This window comes from Hyla sarda, chromosome 8 (genome assembly GCF_029499605.1).
Source record: "Hyla sarda isolate aHylSar1 chromosome 8, aHylSar1.hap1, whole genome shotgun sequence".
Classification (NCBI taxonomy): Eukaryota; Metazoa; Chordata; class Amphibia; order Anura; family Hylidae; genus Hyla; species Hyla sarda.
Window position 1 is genome coordinate 143,362,654 of NC_079196.1, and position 17,546 is coordinate 143,380,199.

The 17,546-nt window shown below is 45.1% G+C and overlaps 1 protein-coding gene across 4 annotated transcripts in view; it reads left to right on the plus strand.

Moving 5' to 3' along the window:
- HECW2 (HECT, C2 and WW domain containing E3 ubiquitin protein ligase 2) overlaps positions 1-17,546 on the plus strand; it is a 660,271-nt gene that overhangs the window by 626,538 nt on the left and 16,187 nt on the right. For all 4 annotated transcript variants that reach the window (XM_056536055.1, XM_056536058.1, XM_056536057.1 and 1 more), the window contains one exon: positions 9,227-9,341. In XM_056536055.1, coding sequence (XP_056392030.1) covers positions 9,227-9,341 — 115 coding nt within the window. The remainder of the gene's footprint in view (positions 1-9,226; positions 9,342-17,546) is intronic.

Here is a 17,546-nt window from a genome sequence, read left to right on the forward strand (position 1 = left end):
ATTTATTCTATGGATCAGTACGATTATGGCGATACCCATTTTATATAACTTTCTTTGTTCTTTTTCTGAGCAAAATTCTTTTTCTGCCATTCATTTTCCAGCAGCCTTAACTTTTTTTATTTTTCGTCCGACGCCATTGAATAAGGGCTTATTTTTTGCGGGATGAGCTGTACTTTTTATTGGTATAATTTTTGCCATACGTGCTACCCTTTAATCTTTTTTATTCTGCTATTTGTACCAAAATTGGTGAATTTAGTGCATTTTTTTGTTGTTTTATTTTTTTTTTACGGCATTCACCATGCGGGATAATTTACATTATAGTTTTAAAGTACACGTCATTACGAACGTGGCAATATCTATTACGTATATGATTTGTGTTTTTGATCTTTTTTGTGATAATATAGGACTTTTATTGGGAAAGGGGCATTTTTTTATTTTTTTTTACACTTCATACTTCAACTTTTTATTAAATTTTTTAACATTTTTACAGGTTATACTATGCTGCAATACATTTGTACTGTAGCACAGTATGACCCGATCAGCTGCACACTGTACAGCCTGTGCGATCCAACCTGTGGCAGGATCTCGCAGGCTTCCGTAGCAGGCAGACAGGAGGTCATGATCTGACCTCCTGCTGCCATAGCAACCAACGACGACCCACGATCGTATCGCGGCGCGGCGTTTCTGAACAGGGGGAGCGTGCTCCCCTTGTCAACACCATAGATGCCGTGATCAGGATTGATCACGGCATCTATGGGGTTAATGCTGCCAGGACCGGCGCGGCTGCAGCGGGACTCCGGCTGTGATTGACAATCGGGTCCCGCCGGTGATCTCCTGCGCTGCCCGCGGCAGTGCCAGAGATCGCTAGGACCTATGCATATGTCCCAGCGCGCAAACCTGTTGGGTGCTGGGATGTATGCATACGCCCCATAGCAAGAAGGGGTTAAAGCGTACCTGTCATAGTGCAAAAAAAAAAAAATGTTACTTAGTACCTAATCCTGATCATGTAGATATATATTTTTTTGTGTCTAGGACCTATATGTCCAGAGAACAAAAAAGCATTCATCTGCTGCGGAGTTACTTGTAGTTGGGGGGGGTTGTAGTTGTGCAAGAATTTTTTAAAATTTTTACAGGTTATACTATGCTGCAATACATTTGTACTGTAGCACAGTGCTGGGTGCTGGGATGTATGCATACGCCCCATAGCAAGAAGGGGTTAAAGCGTACCTGTCATAGTGCAAAAAAAAAAATGTAACTTAGTACCTAATCCTGATCATGTAGATATATATTTTTTTTGTGTCTAGGACCTATATATCCAGAGAACAAAAAAGCATTCATCTGCTGCGGAGTTACTTGTAGTTGGGGGGGGTTGTAGTTGTGCAAGAACTGCAGGTGCAGTGTAAAACACTGTTACAGCAGTGTTGCTTCCAGCTGTTGCAGAACTACAGCTACCACCATGAACGCACATCTTTACTCTGTAGTTTTGCAAGAGATGGAGGCACAAAGCTAGATAATACACAGCTCTAGCACAGAGTTATACAAACATTGTACTCCAGTTGTTGCAAAACTATAACTCCCAGCATGCCTGCACAAACTTTGACTGTCCCTGATTGCTGGGATTTATAATGTTGCAACTGATGAAGGCACACAGCTCTAATACCTGAGTTTTAGAAACATTGGGGGGGGGGGGGGGGGATTCATCAAAACCTGTCCAGAGAAAAAAAATTTGAGTTGCCCATAGCAAGCAATCAGATTGCTTCTTTCAGTTTTGAAAAGGCCTCTGAAAAATGAAAGAAGCAATCTGATTGCTATGGGCAACTCAGCAACTTTTCCACTGGACAGGTTTTGTTACAAAACAATAACTTCCAGCAAGCCTGCACGAGCTTTGGCTGTCCCAGCATGCTGAGAGTTGTATTTGTGCAACAATTGGAGTTTCAGTGTGAATCACTGTGTTACAGCAGTGTTGCCTCCAGCTGTTGCAAAACTACAACATCCAGCATGCCCATACAACCTTTTGAACGTTTTGCTGTCCCGCCATAGTGGGAGTTGTAGTTCTGAAACAGCACCTAAGTTTCCCCACAATAGCTACAGGCATCAGAGTTTCCCCACAGTAAGTACAGGCATTGGAGTTCCCCCACAGTAGGCCCAGGCACCTGAGTTCCCTGACAGTAGGTACAGGTATCGGAGTTCCCCCACAGTAGGCACAGGCACCTTAGTTCCCCCACAGTAGGCACAGGCACCTTAGTTCCCCCACAGTAGGCACAGGCACCTGGGTTTCCCCACAGTAGATTCAGGCATCAGAGTTCCCTCACAGTAGCTACAGGCATCAGTTACCTCACAGTAGTTACAGGCATCAGAGTTCCCTCACAGTAGCTACAGGCATTGGAGTTCCCCCACAGTAGGCACAGGCAGCAGAGTTAGCACAAAATAGATGCAGGCATCAGAGTTCCCCCACAGTAGGCACAGGCACCTGAGTTCCCCCACAGTAGCTACAGGCATCGGAGTTCCCCCACAGTAGGTACAGGTACCTGAGTTCCCCCACAGTAGGTACAGGTACCTGAGTTCCCCCACAGTAGGTACAGGCACCTGAGTTCCCTCACTGTAGCTACAGGCATTAGAGTTCACTCACAGTAGGTACAGGCATCGGAGTTCCCCCACATTAGGCACAGGCAGCAGAGTTAGCACAAAGTAGGTGCAGGCATCAGAGTACCCCACAGTAGGCACAGACACCTGAGTTTCCCCACAGTAGCTACAGGCATCGGAGTTCCCTCACAGTAGGTGCAGGTATCAGAGTTCCCCCACAGTAGACACAGGCAGCAGAATTACCACAAAGTAGGTGCAGGCATCGGAGTTCCCCCACAGTAGGCACAGGCATCAGAGTACCCCCACAGTAGGTACAGACATCAGAGTCCCCCCTACAGTAGACACTGCCAGCAGAGTTTACCCACAGTAGGCACAGGCTGCAGATTTTATCCACAGTAGGCACAGGCAGCAGAGTTCGCCCACAGTAGGCACAGGCAGCAGAGTTCCCCAAAGTAGCTACAGTCATTGGAGTTCCCCCACGGTAGGTACAGGCAGCAGAGTCTGTCTGGATTGAAACCGTCAGCGGCCGGCCCATGCTTCACTGCTCAATGCGGAAAATAGCATGGGCCGGCTGCTGCCTGTCTCAATCCAGATGGACTCTGCTGCCTGTACATACTGTGGGGGAACTCTGATGCCAGTAGCTACTGTTGGTGAACTCTGCTGCCTGTGCCAACTGTAGGGGAACTCTGTTGCCTGTGCCTACTAAGGGGGACTCTGATGCCTGTACCTACTTTGGGGGGACTCTGATGCCAGTACCTACTGTGGGGAAACTCTGATGCCTGTAGGACGAGTGGCCTACTGGGAATTTTACCGGTAGGCCAGTCCAGCCCTGGCCTTGGGGTAAGTTCACACTGAGTAATTTGAATTCAATTTATATGCACAGAATTGCATTTCAGAATTCAGTGTGAACTCATTGGTGTGAATGCATATTCAACGGACCCATTCACACTGCTGATTTTCTGATACTTCTGCCACTGAAATTGATCTGCGTACAGAATGAACCGGTTCATTCTTTGTACAGAATTCTGCAAGCACTGCTGTGCCGTCAATGGTGAAGGTGCAGAGCCCATGCGGTCCTACTGCCGAAGAATTTTGGTGGTGGCTGACAGACGGAGTCTATGCTCGTGTAATTCTGCTCAAATTACTTCAGTGTGAACATATCCTTAGTGCCCAACTGCTCGCCAGACCACTGACTGCAGTGACCTTCCTATAGTGGTGCAGATTTACCATTCGGGACAGGAGCTGTATCGCACAGCTTTTCATTGCTCCTGAATGGCAAATCTGCTTATAGAAAATATGACATAGCTTTTCCATGATCCTGAATGGCATATCTGCTTATTACTGCTGTATTACTTATGCACATAAAAACTTCTGAAATCATATAATAATCCATGTGATTGCGGCCATGCAGTTGCTGTACTAAGATGTGCCATTCAGGAAGAAATGGAAAGCTGTGTGCGAAAGTCAGACCAGTCATACCATGTAATGACTCTTGACCATGTAATTATTACTGGGTCTGACTGTCACTCACAGCTATAAGCAGATTTGCCTTTCAGGAGCATGAGCTGTCTCACCACACTTTTCCAGTCCCCTGCACGGCAATTCTGCTCTGTAATGCCGGGTTCACATTACTAACTTTCCGGTGCACGCTTTGAAACTCTGGTGCCAAAAAAACCCATTGATGGCAATGGGATTGCGCTGCACAGTGCACACTGCGTATTTTTACGGGCAGTCTTTTCACGCGAAAAATACCCTGGAAACATTCTGCAAGAACATTGAATGAGTTCAATGTTCTGCCGGACCTCCGCTCCTCAGACATAGCCGTCTATGGGGACAGAGATCTCTCTGCGGTCCTAGTGCAGACTTATTCACTCAGTGCTGCATGCACTCAGAGTCTCCGACCGGATTTAGCCTGGATGGAGATTCCACATTGTGAACCTGGCCTTACAAGATCTGATGGTCTCACGCAGCTTTTCTAGGGTCCTGAATGGCACATATGCTTAGTTCAGCAACCACATGCTGGCCACTCTAGGGATTATTGCATGCTTTCTGAAATTTGCCTGGTCATAACGTGATACAGCTATAAGCAGAAATGCAATTCTGGAGCATAAAAATGCTAGGTGAGAACATCTGACATAGCTTTTCCATGCTCCTGAATGGCATAGCTGCTTATAGCTATATTACTTTATGCACTGGAAAACATCAGAAATCATATAAATAATCCGGGCAATGGCAGCTATTCAGTTGATGTACAAAGAAGATGTGCCATTCAGGAGCTTGGGAAAGCTGGGGGATATTGTGGAAGGGGTTTTGTAGCCACATGTTTTTTTTTATTGGATGAATGTTAGTGGGAGTGGGTAGGAATGTACACACGTGGTAGCGGGCAGGAGTGAAACACATACATTGGAGAAGTGGGCATGAATTGTCAAAAAACCTTTGACCCTCCAGCTAGTGCAAAACTACAACTCCTGTAATGCCCAAGCAGTCTGTAGATGCAAGATGGGAGTTGCAGTTCTGCAGCTGCTGGAGTGCTCAAAGTAGGGGAGACAATGCCTGCAGCCCCTGTAGGTCTAACCTGTCATCTAATTGCTTGTAATCTGTACTGTACAAAGTAGACCCCTGCTTGGGACTGGTTTTTCAATCACGCTCGCGCCCGCTCCCGGTGATTTTTTTGACAAATCCCGCCACATCCCGTAGGGTTTTTACTCCACCCCCGCCCGCTCCCGCTAAAATGTTTGTCCAATTCCGCCTGCTCCCACTAACATATGAATGTACAGACACTAGGGTGCAATGCTCTGCACATACTCCCCATGTATAGCAGGGTGTGTAGTGTAGAGTAGTGTAGTGTAGAGCACAGATGTGAATAGCAGTGACTGTGCAGACTCAGGGGCCCTGGGTCACTGACCGATGCAATGCTCTGCACATACCTGGCCTACGGGGATGTATGAGGGCTCATTTGTTGCGCAATTTTGGACTTTAGCATTTTTTTTACGTGTACATCAAGCATGTCAAACTCAAAGGCTAACATGGGCGAAAACAACAAGGTTTATGTTTATGTGGGCTGCATTAAAAAAAAAATGACCTCCCTGCACAACACCCCATGTCCCCATTGCACAACAACCCATGCCCCCCCTGCAAAAGACACCATACCCCCTTTGCACAAGACCCCATGCCCACCCTACACAAGACCTCATGCCCCCTGCACAACACCTCATGACCCCCTTCACAAGACCACATGACCCCCCTTCATAAGACCCCATGACCCCCTTCACAAGACCACATGCCCCTTTTGTACAACATTCCATGCCCCCTTTGCACAAGACCCCATGCCCCCCTTTGCACAAGACCCCATGCCCCCCTGCACAAGACTGCAGTACAGTTCCCCCACATTAGGTGCAGTATAGTTCCCCCACATTAGATGCAGTATAGTTCCCCCACATTAAGTGCAGTATAGTTCCCCCGCATTAGGTGCAGTACAGCTCCCCCACATGAGGTGCAGTACAGTTCCCCCACATTAGGTGCAGTGCAGTTCCTCCACATTAAGGGCAGTACAGTTCCTCCATATTAGGTGCAGTACAGTTCCCCCGCATTAGGTTAGCAGTATAGTTCCCCCACATTAGGTGCAGTACAGTTCCCCCACATTAGGTTGGCAGTATAGTTCCCCACATTAGGTTGGCAGTAGAGTTCCCCACATTAGGTTGGCAGTATAGTTCCCCCACATTAGGTGCAGTACAGTTCCCCCACATTAGGTGCAGTATAGTTCCCCCACATTAGGTGCAGTATAGTTCCCCCACATTAGGTGCAGTATAGTTCCCCCACATTAGGTTCAATATAGTTCCCCACATTAGGTGCAGTACAGTTCCCCCACATTAGGTGCAGTACAGTTCCCCCACATTAGATGCAGTACAGTCCTGCAATATATCAAAAGTTTTCAACAGTGACAGTGCCTCTTTAAAGGGGTACTCTGACCCAGACATCTTATCCCCAATCCAAAGGATAGGGAATAAGATGTCTGATCGTGGGAGTCATGCCAATGGGGACCCCCGCGATCTCTGCAGCGCCACCCTGACATCATCACTACAGAGCACACTGGCTCTGTGCGTGATGATGGGGTGATGCAGGGGACGGAACATCGTGATGTCACGGCTCCGCCCCCGTGAGATCATGTCCCTCCCACTGAATACAAGTCTATCGAAGGGGGAGCCCCCTCCCATAGACTTGTATTAAGGGGAGGGGCATGAAGTCATGGGGTGGAGCCGTGATGTCACGATGCTCCGTCCCCTGCATCACCCCGTCATCACGCACAGAGCCAGTGTGCTCTGTAGTGATGACGGCAGGATGGTGCTGCAGAGATCTCGGGCGTCCCCAGCGGCAGTACCCCCGCGATCAAACATCTTATCCCCTATCCTTTGGACAGAGGATAAGATGTCTAGGGGCGGAGTAACCCTTTAAGGGTGCTTAGGAGCATAATATACATGATTTCCAAAGTGTTTAACATTCTTAGCCTGTTTCTTTGATCTACTGCATTGTATGTGAAGTTGTACCATTTCTAGAGTATACAGTTTGAGCCCATGATTTGAATTCCTGCCATGTAATACTACAAATAATCAGCCATTGCCAACTTCCCAAGTAGGATCAGCTGTTTGCTGGGGGTCTGTGATAAGACAGCCCCATATAACAAAGTTTGTGTTCTATACACTGGGTATGTAGCATGTGAATTTCTTCTAAGTTATCCAAGTCTCTTTAAATACTGAAAACACTTATAAAATATAAATAGTAAAATTATCTGATAGAAATGATACGGACACAGCTGCCAGGTCATCACTAGCAAGTGAAACTCTAAGCAACCCGCTCCCGTAACTTCAGAGGTGCAATACATAGAGATTCAGTTCACATAGATCCCAACCACTAAAGAAAAAAATGTAGAACTCACCAATTCAGTTTCTTCAGTTTTTTTTTTAACCATTATTCTGGTTCCAAAAGTGAGGGCTCATGCAATGGATTGGTTCAGGGGTACAAACAGAAAGAAGTGACAGCTGTTTAATACCGGTGAGCTGTCTAGGTGTGGTTAAATAAATCAATGCAGAGGATCCACCTTACTTCACATTTGGGCTGGCAAGTAAGAATATACTCTCCTGAATGGTTCATCTCTATATTCTCAAGACAGGCAAATTTTAGTGATTCAACTTTTTAAATGCATTTGCAAGCTTTTTTACTCAGTACTTGCAAATGAGCCTCTAGGCTCATTTCTCTTCTATAAGAGGTAGACAAAGGTGACATTGAATCATTCAAATTTGCTGGTCTAGAGATTGATCAATTATGAGGCGATATGTGAAGCAAGGTGAATCCATTGCTTTGATGTAGTGAGACCTTTAGGTCTGATCGGTACAATAATTTTCCCACAATCTGACCATTTTCCAAGTTGCGTCTAGTTCTGTTTATATGTTGCTATGACTTGCACACACAAGCACATATTTAACCACACTTAGACGGCATGATGGCACAGAGGCCGGAGGAAGCGTCCACAGTTGTGAAACAGCTGTCGCCTTTTTCTGCTTGCACCCTTGCATGAATCCACCACCCTCTCCCTTGCTTCTTGTAACCTGCATAAGTGATGAAGAACAAATAAAAGATAACCAAATGAGTGCTACATTCCTTTCTTTACTGGTTCTGTGTCGAATACCTCCAGGCGAGGTGAAACAAATACTGCTCTCCTGGCGCTCAGCTGTGGGTTTTCCTGTTCTGGTTGTTATACGTAAAAACTAAGGCAGACAAGAAAATAATAAACAAAAAGGCTTTTAATAGCCAAATAAACGTCAGATGCAATCACTGTAAACATGTTTCGAGGGGCTGGACCCCCTCTTTCTCAGGTCATCCTTCCTTTACTGGTTGTAATATATAATAAAATATTTTAAAGGGCCTCAGGGCTAAACACACTCCTCTATCTCCACGTTTCCTTTATAAATTGCTCCAACCCTCACTTAAATGGGATCATTTTTCTCCTGATCCAGGAAAGCTGACATCACAATTGCCTGCCTTCTTAGATTAAACAAAGGTAGAAGGAGTCAGCACTCGTATCTGTAGCATGGTGCTCGCGGACAAGTAATAGTCTGCAATAGGTAAAGGAATCCCGGTGCTCACGATGGATGCTTAATCACCTCAAGTGTTTATTCACATAATTCACATGAAAAGCATGTCCTCTTGTCACTATCTTGCCAAATCCATATTTTTGATGTAAATTATGCAAATAAACACTTAAGGTGATTAAGCATCCATCGTGAGTGCCGGGATTCTTTTACCTATTGCAGACTGTTAGATTAAACATCTTGTTGCCTTATTATAGTTACAAATCGCTCTTAGGGTTTTTCATAGGGCATATTTTTCTATCAAGCTCATGGCCAAAATTTCTTCTTCTGGCAACCCCTTTTGTCTTAAATGTTTCGTGCCGGAAGCAGATATATATTTGTTGTTGGGTGTTGGGATGTACTACCGTTATGGTTATTTATTGAAATATGCACCACTGTTTTCTCTTTTCCTGGTCTGATTTTTTCTTTGTGTCACAGACCTGTTGTCTGTAATTTATTTGTTGATGGTTAATAAAAAAAAAGTCTCAGAATGTATTCCATTTCCTTGCTTTTTGCAGGTGGTGGATGCTCGCCTAGTATCAGTTTTTGATGCAAGGGAACTTGAGCTAGTTATAGCAGGAACTGCTGAGATTGATTTGGGTGACTGGAGAAACAACGCAGAGTACAGAGGAGGTAAATAAATTTCAGTGATATATCCACATAAGGTATCTTGGTGTTCTGCACATAAATATGAAGCTCTGATTTACAGTCATGTTGAAGACTGTGTCAAGGAATCTCCTAGTAATAAATTTATTACAGGGACTCATTGTCAAAATTTCATGGTGTAAGATTAATTAGAAGACTAACCTACAAGGCTATAGGGAGTTTAACATTCTACGTGCTACTCCACCTGGAAATGTAAAATTTCTCTCTACCTTGTTGGTGATTATTAGGTCTAAAGTAAATAATTTCAATAATAACATAATTTTTAGAAACTCCTATGCACATAATTTTTTTTTTACCACCTCAGAGTCAAAGGAAATGTTTATTGTCATGTGAGGAAGTATTTCGCCCCTTCCCCCCTCTTTTTTATATACATAATATACATATACTAGCTGAGTACCCGGCGTTGCCCGGTTTTTCCTTCCAAATCCTTTTTGGGGAAGGAAATCAACAAAGGAGGAAGCTTTTGCCTTCATATCCCATCCTCATATATTGTTGTCATATCCCAACCCCATATCCCATCCTCATATCTCAACTTCATATGCCGTCCTCACATCCCGTCCTCACATCCCATCTTCATATCCCGTCCTTATTTCCCATCCTCATATCCTGTCCTCAGGTGGCACTGATTTGTGATTATGTAAGCTGAAAATAGAAGGGGACATGGCTTTGTGGGACTGGGCGTGATTTGCAAGCAAGGCCAATGCACAAAAAGGTAGATAATAAAAGGGGTGGGGCTTAAACAGTGGGCGTGTCTTTGTGAGATGGGGTGTGGCTTGCAAGCCGGACTGACACATTCACCAGGAGACGCAGAGCGGAGCTTGCATGGGACTTGAAACAAAAACCCATATTTTATATAAGGGTGTATGTAAGGGTTAATTTAACTATCATATATATTTTTATTGGACATATAAATAATATGTGTACCAGGTATTATTGAAATATCTCCATTCGTTTGGAAGTTATGCAGTAACATATATTTCCCATAGACTTGTATGGGACCTTAAACAAAAACCCTGACCCTGGCAAATGGGGGCGAGTAAGGGTTAATTTATGTATCCTATGTTTGTTGTTGACATATAAGTAACATGTGTGCCAAGTTTCATGTTAATAACTTTAGCCGTTTGGACGTGATGCTGGAATATACACACATACACACAAACACATTTATATATATATACTAACTGAGTACCCGGCGTTGCCCGTTTTTTCCTTCCTAATCCCTGTTGGGGAGGAAAATAAACAAAGGAGGAAGCTTTTGACTTCACATCCAGTCCTCATATATTCTTGTCATATCCCAACCTCCTATCCTGACCTCCTATCCCGTCCTCCTATCTCGACCTCCTATCCCGACCTCCTGTCCTGACCTCCTATACCGTCCTCCTATCCCGACCTCCTATCGCGACCTCCTTTCCTGTTCTCCTATCCCGTCCTCATATTTTGACCTCTTATCCCGACCTCCTATCCCGACCTCCTATCCCGACCTCCTATCCCGACCTCCTATCCCGACCTCCTATCCCGATCTCCTATCCCGATCTCCTATCCCGACCTCCTATCCCGTCCTCCTATTCTGTCCTCCTATTCCGTCTATCTCAACCTCCTATCTCAACCTCCTATCCTGATCTCCTATCCTGTCCTCCTATCCCGTCCTCCTATCCAGTCCTCCTATCTCGACCTCCAATCCCGACCTCCTATCCCGTCCTCCAATCTCGAGCTCCTATCCTGACCTCCTATCCCGACCTCCTTTCCCATCCTCCTTTCCCGTCCTCATATCTCGACCTCCTATCTTGACCTACTATCCCGACCTCCTATCCCATCCTCCATTCTCGACCTCCTATCTTGACCTGCTGTCCCGTCCTCCTATCCCGTCCTCCTATCCAGACCTCCTATCCCGACCTCCTTTCCTGTTCTCCTATCCCGTCCTCATATTTTGACCTCCTATCCCGACCTCCTATCCCATCCTCCTATCCCGTCCTCCTATCCCGTCCTCCTATCCCGTCCTCCTATCCAGTCCTCCTATCTCGACCTCCAATCCCCACCTCCTATCCCGTCTTCCAATCTCGAGCTCCTATCCTGACCTACTATCCCGACCTCCTTTCCCATCCTCCTTTCCCGTCCTCATATCTCGACCTCCTATCTTGACCTACTATCCCGACCTCCTATCCTGTCCTCCAATCTCGAGCTCCTATCTTGACCTCCTATCCCGTCCTCCTATCCCGTCCTCCTATCCTGTCCTCCTATCCAGACCTCCTATCCCGACCTCCTTTCCTGTTCTCCTATCCCGTCCTCATATTTTGACCTCCTATCTTGACCTCCTATCCCGTCCTCCTATCTCGACCACCTATCTCGACTTCCTATCTCGACTTCCTATCTCGACCTCCTATCCTGACCTCCTATCCAGACCTCCTATCCCATCCTCATATCCCGTCCTCCTATCTCATCCTCCTATCCCGACCTTCTATCCCGACCTCATATCCCGACCTCCCATCCCATCCTCATATCCCGACCCGTAATATGTGTACCAGGTATTGAAATCTCTCCAGCCGTACGGAAGTTATTTGGGAACATACATTTCCCATTGATATGCATGGGACTTTAAACAAAAACCCTGACCCTTACAAATGAGAGTAGTTAAGGGTTAAATTAACTTTCCTATATTTTAAGTGGACATATAAGTAACATGTGACCAAGTATTATCGAAATATCTCCAGCCGTCTGGAAGTTATGCAGTAACATATATTTCCATTGACTTGTATGGGATTTTAAACATAAGCCCCGCCCCTGGCAAATGGGGGTGAGTAAGGGTTAAATCACCTATCCTATGTTTGTTGCTGACATATAAGTAACATGTGTGCCAAGTTTCATGTTAATATATTTTGCCGTTTGTGTGTATGTATGTTCCACAGAAACTTCCACACATACACACGTTGGGTTTTATATATATAGACTAGCTGATTACCCGGCGTTGCCCGGTTTTTCCTTCCCTGTTGGGGAGGAAAATAAACAAAGGATGAAGCTTTTGACTTCACATCCAGTCCTCCTATCCCGTCCTCCTATCCCGTCCTCCTATCCCGTCTTCCTATCCCGACCTTCTATCTCGACCTCCTATCTCGACTTCCTATCCCGACCTCCTATCCCGACCTCCTATCCCGACCTCCTATCCCGACCTCCTATCCCGTCCTCCTATCCCGTCCTCCTATCCCGTCCTCCTATCCCGTCCTCCTATCCCGTCCTCCTATCCCGTCCTCCTATCTCGACCTCCTATCCTGTCCTCCAATCTCGAGCTCTATCCCGACCTCCTATCCTGACCTCCTTTCCCATCCTCATATCTCGACCTCCTATCCCGTCATCCAATCTCGAGCTCCTATCTTGACCTCCTTACCCGTCCTCATATCTTGACCTCCTATCTTGACCACCTATCCCGACCTCCTATCCTGACCTCCTATCCCGACCTCTTATCCCGACCTCCTATCCCGACCTCCTATCCCGTCCTCATATCCCGTCCTCCTATCTCATCCTCCTATCCCAACCTCATATCTCGTCCTCATATCCCGTCCTCCTATCCCAACCTCCCATCCCGTCCTCATATCCCGACCAGTACTATATGTACCAGGTATTGAAATCTCTCCAGCCGTACGAAAGTTACGTGGGAACATACATTTCCCATTGATTTGCATGGGACTTTAAACAAAAACCCGACCCTCACAAATGGGAGTAGTTAAGGGTTAAATTAACTGTCCTATATTTTAAGTGGACATATAAGTAACACGTGACCAAGTATTATCGAAATATCTCCAGCCGTTTGGCAGTTATGCAGAAACATATATTTCCATTGACTTGTTTGGGACTTTAAACATAAGCCCCGCCCCTGGCAAATGGGGGTGAGTAAGGGTTAAATCACCTATCCTATGTTTGTTGCTGACATATAAGTAACATGTGTGCCAAGTTTCATGTTAATATCTTTTGCCGTTTGGAAGTTTTTGTGGAACATACATACACACACACACACACGTTGAGTTTTATATATATATATATAGATAGATACTAGCTGAGTACCCGGCATTGCCCGTTTTTTTCCTTCCTATTCCTTGTTGGGGAGGAATATCAACAAAGGAGGAAGCTTTTGACTTCATATCCCATCCTCATATATCATATGTCATATCCCAACCTCATATCCCATCCTCATATCCCGTCATCATATCTCAACCTCATATCCTGACCTCCTATCCCCTCCTCATATCTCAACCTCATATGCGGTCCTCCTACCCCGACCTCCTATCTCGACCTCCTATCTCGACCTGATATCCCGTCCTCCTATCCCGTCCACCTACCTCGACCCCATATCCTTTCCTCATATCCTGACCTCCTATGCCATCCTCATATTCCGTCCTCATATCCTGACCTTCTATCTCGATCTCATATCCCGACCTCATATCCCGACCTCATATCCCGTCCTCCTATCCCGTCCACCTATCTCGACCTCTTGTCCTGTCCTCATATGCCGACCTCCTATGCCGACCTCCTATTCCGTCCAGCTATCTCGACCTCATATCCTGTCCTCATATTCCGTCCTCATATCCCGACCTCATATCTCGACCTCCTATCCCGACCTTATATCCTGACCTCCTATCTCGACCTCATATCCCATCCTCATATCCCGACCTCCTATCCCGACCTCCTATCTCAACTTCATATCCAATCCTCATATCCCGTCCTCATCCCATCCTCACATCCCATCCTCATATCCCTACCTCCTATCTATACCTCATTTCCCTTCCTCCTATGTCGACCTCTTATCACAACTTTATACCGTCCTTATATCCCATCCTCATATTCCGACCTCATATCCTGACCTCAGGTGGGACTGATTTGTGATGAAGATATTGTAAGCTGAAAATAGAAGGGGACATGGCTTTGTGGGACTGGGCGTGATTTGCAAGCCAGACCGATGCACACAAAGGGTAGATAATAAAAGGAGTGGGGCTTAAAATGTGGGCGTGTCTTTGTGAGATGGAGTGTGGCTTGCAAGCCGGACTGACACATTCACCAGGAAATGCAGAGTGGAGCTTGTGGAGTAAGGTACTGGAAGTCCCATATACTTGCATGGAACTTGAAACAAAAACCTTTTATGTCTTTTATGTAAGGGTGTAGGTAAGGGTTAATGTAACTATCATATCTTTTTATTTGACATATAAGTAATATGTGTACCAGGTATTATTGAAATATCTCCAGCCGTACGGAAGTTATGTGGGAACATACATTTCCCATAGATTTGCATGGGACTTTAAACAAAAACCCTGACCCTCATAATTGGGGGTATTTAAGGGTTAAATTAACTATCCTATATTTTAAGTGGACATGTATGTAACATGTGACCATGTATTATCGAAATATCTCCAGCCGCTTGGAAGTTATGCAGTAACATATATTTCCCATAGACTTGTATGGGACTTTAAACAAAAACCCTGAACTTGGCAAATGAGAGTGGGTAAGGGTTAAATTACCTATCCTATGTTTGTTGTTGACATATAAGTAACATGTGTGCCAAATTTCATGTTAATATCTTTAGCCATTTGGACGTGATGCTGGAACATACACACACATATACACATACAAACACATTGAGTTTTATAAAAATAGATATGTCACTTTTTCAGATCATCTAAATACTTTAGGCAAATAAAACTCAGTAGGGCTGAAATTCTGTTCAGCCCTGCCTGCCCCTATGGGAAAACTGATTTGCCCCTACTAAAATAACTGGTTAAATATATTCACTGAACTATTGAGTCTATTTTCATGAGCCAAACTCAGGCACAATTCCTGCCAGACCTAATAATTCAAAACATTCCTGAAAAGGAACTTGTTGGATAATGTGAAGCAACCAGAAACTCTCAAAAAGCAGCACAGAGTGCTATGTTTAAAGAACATTCAATACACGTGCAAAAAAAAAAAAAGGGGGGGTCACAAAGCCATTGCTAACCTTCCCAGCAGATCATTAATATAGTATGGAGTGCTTGTGTCAAATACTGGACAGTCTTCAATCCAGCAAGAAAGAAAAGGAAAGTAACACAACACTTAGGCTAGGTTTCCACTTTGTTTTTTTTTTTTTTTTTTACACCTGAAAAAAACGCCAGCAAAAACGCCTGAAAAACTGCCACATCTTTTTCCTGTGTTTTGACAGTTTTTCTGGCGTTTTTTCTGGTGTGTGGAAACAGCCAGTTTTGTCACTGCCTTCAGGGTACTACTCTGTGGGTCGGATGCTGAGCGCCCAGTCCACAGAGTGTAAGGAGGTGAGGAGTGATGTATAGCATCACTACTCACCTCCTCCGGCCGTATAGTATACGGGAGGGCATAGTGTACCCGTGTAAACTATACAAGAGCCGGGAATCCTGTCACCAGACTGACAGTATTCCCTGCTCCTATAGTCCCTTTGGGCAGTATACAGAATATACAGCTATCTGTTGATAGCTGTATATATTGTATACAGAAGTCGAGGTCCACTTACCTCCGTCGCTCCCTGTCGGGTCTGTGTAGCTCCGCGCCTAGTGATGACGTCGTTAGGGGTGGAGCTACTGACGGGAGCCAGGCTGTTAAGGGTGTGAGGCTCTGTTCACATCGTACGTTTTGTATAATTTGAACATATCCTTCTGGCAGTGTCCTCCCAGACAGGGAGACTCCAGCTGTTGCTAAACTACAACCCCCAGCTTGCCAAAATCTGGGCATGCTGGGAGTTTTAGTTTTGCAACAATTGTAGTCTCTCTGTTTGGGAAGACAATGCATTATGGGCGCTCTCCCCAGAGGACTACTGCGGATGAACTGGATTTTTTTTCCTTTTAATAAAATGGTTGATGGCTGTGGGGGAGTGATTTTTAAAATAAAATAATTTTTCCAATGTGTTGTGATTTTTTTTCTTTATTTAATTTTCAGGCTTAGTAGTTGAAGACGTCTTATTGACGGAATCCATTACTAAGCCAGGGCTTAGCGTTAGCCCCAAAAACATCTAGCGCTAACCCCCAATTATTACTCCGGTACCCACGGGGAACCCTATGCCTTTTTCTTTTAAATAAATAAATAAATAAAAACGCATAGGCTTCCCCGCATTTTTATTCTCAGCCAGATGCGAACCAAGCAGCAACAGCCTGACGTAACCAGGGTTGACGAGGACCATTGTTACTGGACCTCCCCAGCCTAAATAATGCCAGCCTGTTACGGCGTAGGCCTAGGAGGGACATCTTTGACGCTCTGGGCCTGTTGGTACCGACTCTTCTAGTTACCACTGTGGCAGTGGGTACCGGGGTAATATTTGGGGGTTAGCACTAGCTGTTTTTGGGGCGAACGCTAAGCCCGGCTTAGTAATGGATTCTGTCAATAAGATGGCTTCCACTACTAAGCCTGAAAATTCAATAAATAAATAAAAAGACACATTGGATTATTATAATTATTTTATTTTAAAAAATACACAGTCCTTGTTAGCCATTTTATTAAAATAAAAAAATCCAGTTCATCCGCAGTAGTCCTCCGAATCCGCTGTAATCCTCTGCATACACGGATCTGAGATAAGAAGAAAAAAAAAATCCGTTGGGGAGAGCGCCCATAATGCAATGTCTTCCCAAACAGAGAGCCTCCAATTGTTGCAAAACTACAACTCACAGTATGCCTAAACAGCCTTCAGATGTCTGGGCATGCTGTGAGTTGTAGTTTAGCAACAGCTGGAGTCTCCCTGTCTGGGAAGACACTGCCAGATGGGTCTGTTCACATTTTTCAAAACGTACAATGTGAACAGAGCCTCACATCCTTACCAGCCTAGCTCCCGCCTGAAGCTCCGCCCCTAATGACATCATCACTAGGGGGCGGAGCTACACTGACCCAGCCGGGACTGGAGGAAGGTAAGCAGACTTCGTCTTCTGTATACATTATATACAGCTATCTATAGATAGATGTATATAGTGTATAACACCCAAAGGGTTAACCTACACTGTCCAGCAGTGTAAGTTAACTCCTTCCTTGCTGGGCTGGCGCATAGTGCACAGCTCAGCCAGGGGTTAAGTGAGCCAGCAATGTGTATACTGTAAGGCTAGGTTTTTTGGCAAAAACGCTAATAAAAACGCCCATTCTGCACATGACGTTTTTTTGTGAAAAAACGCTGCGGACAGATGTTAGCTGCAAGTTTATAGG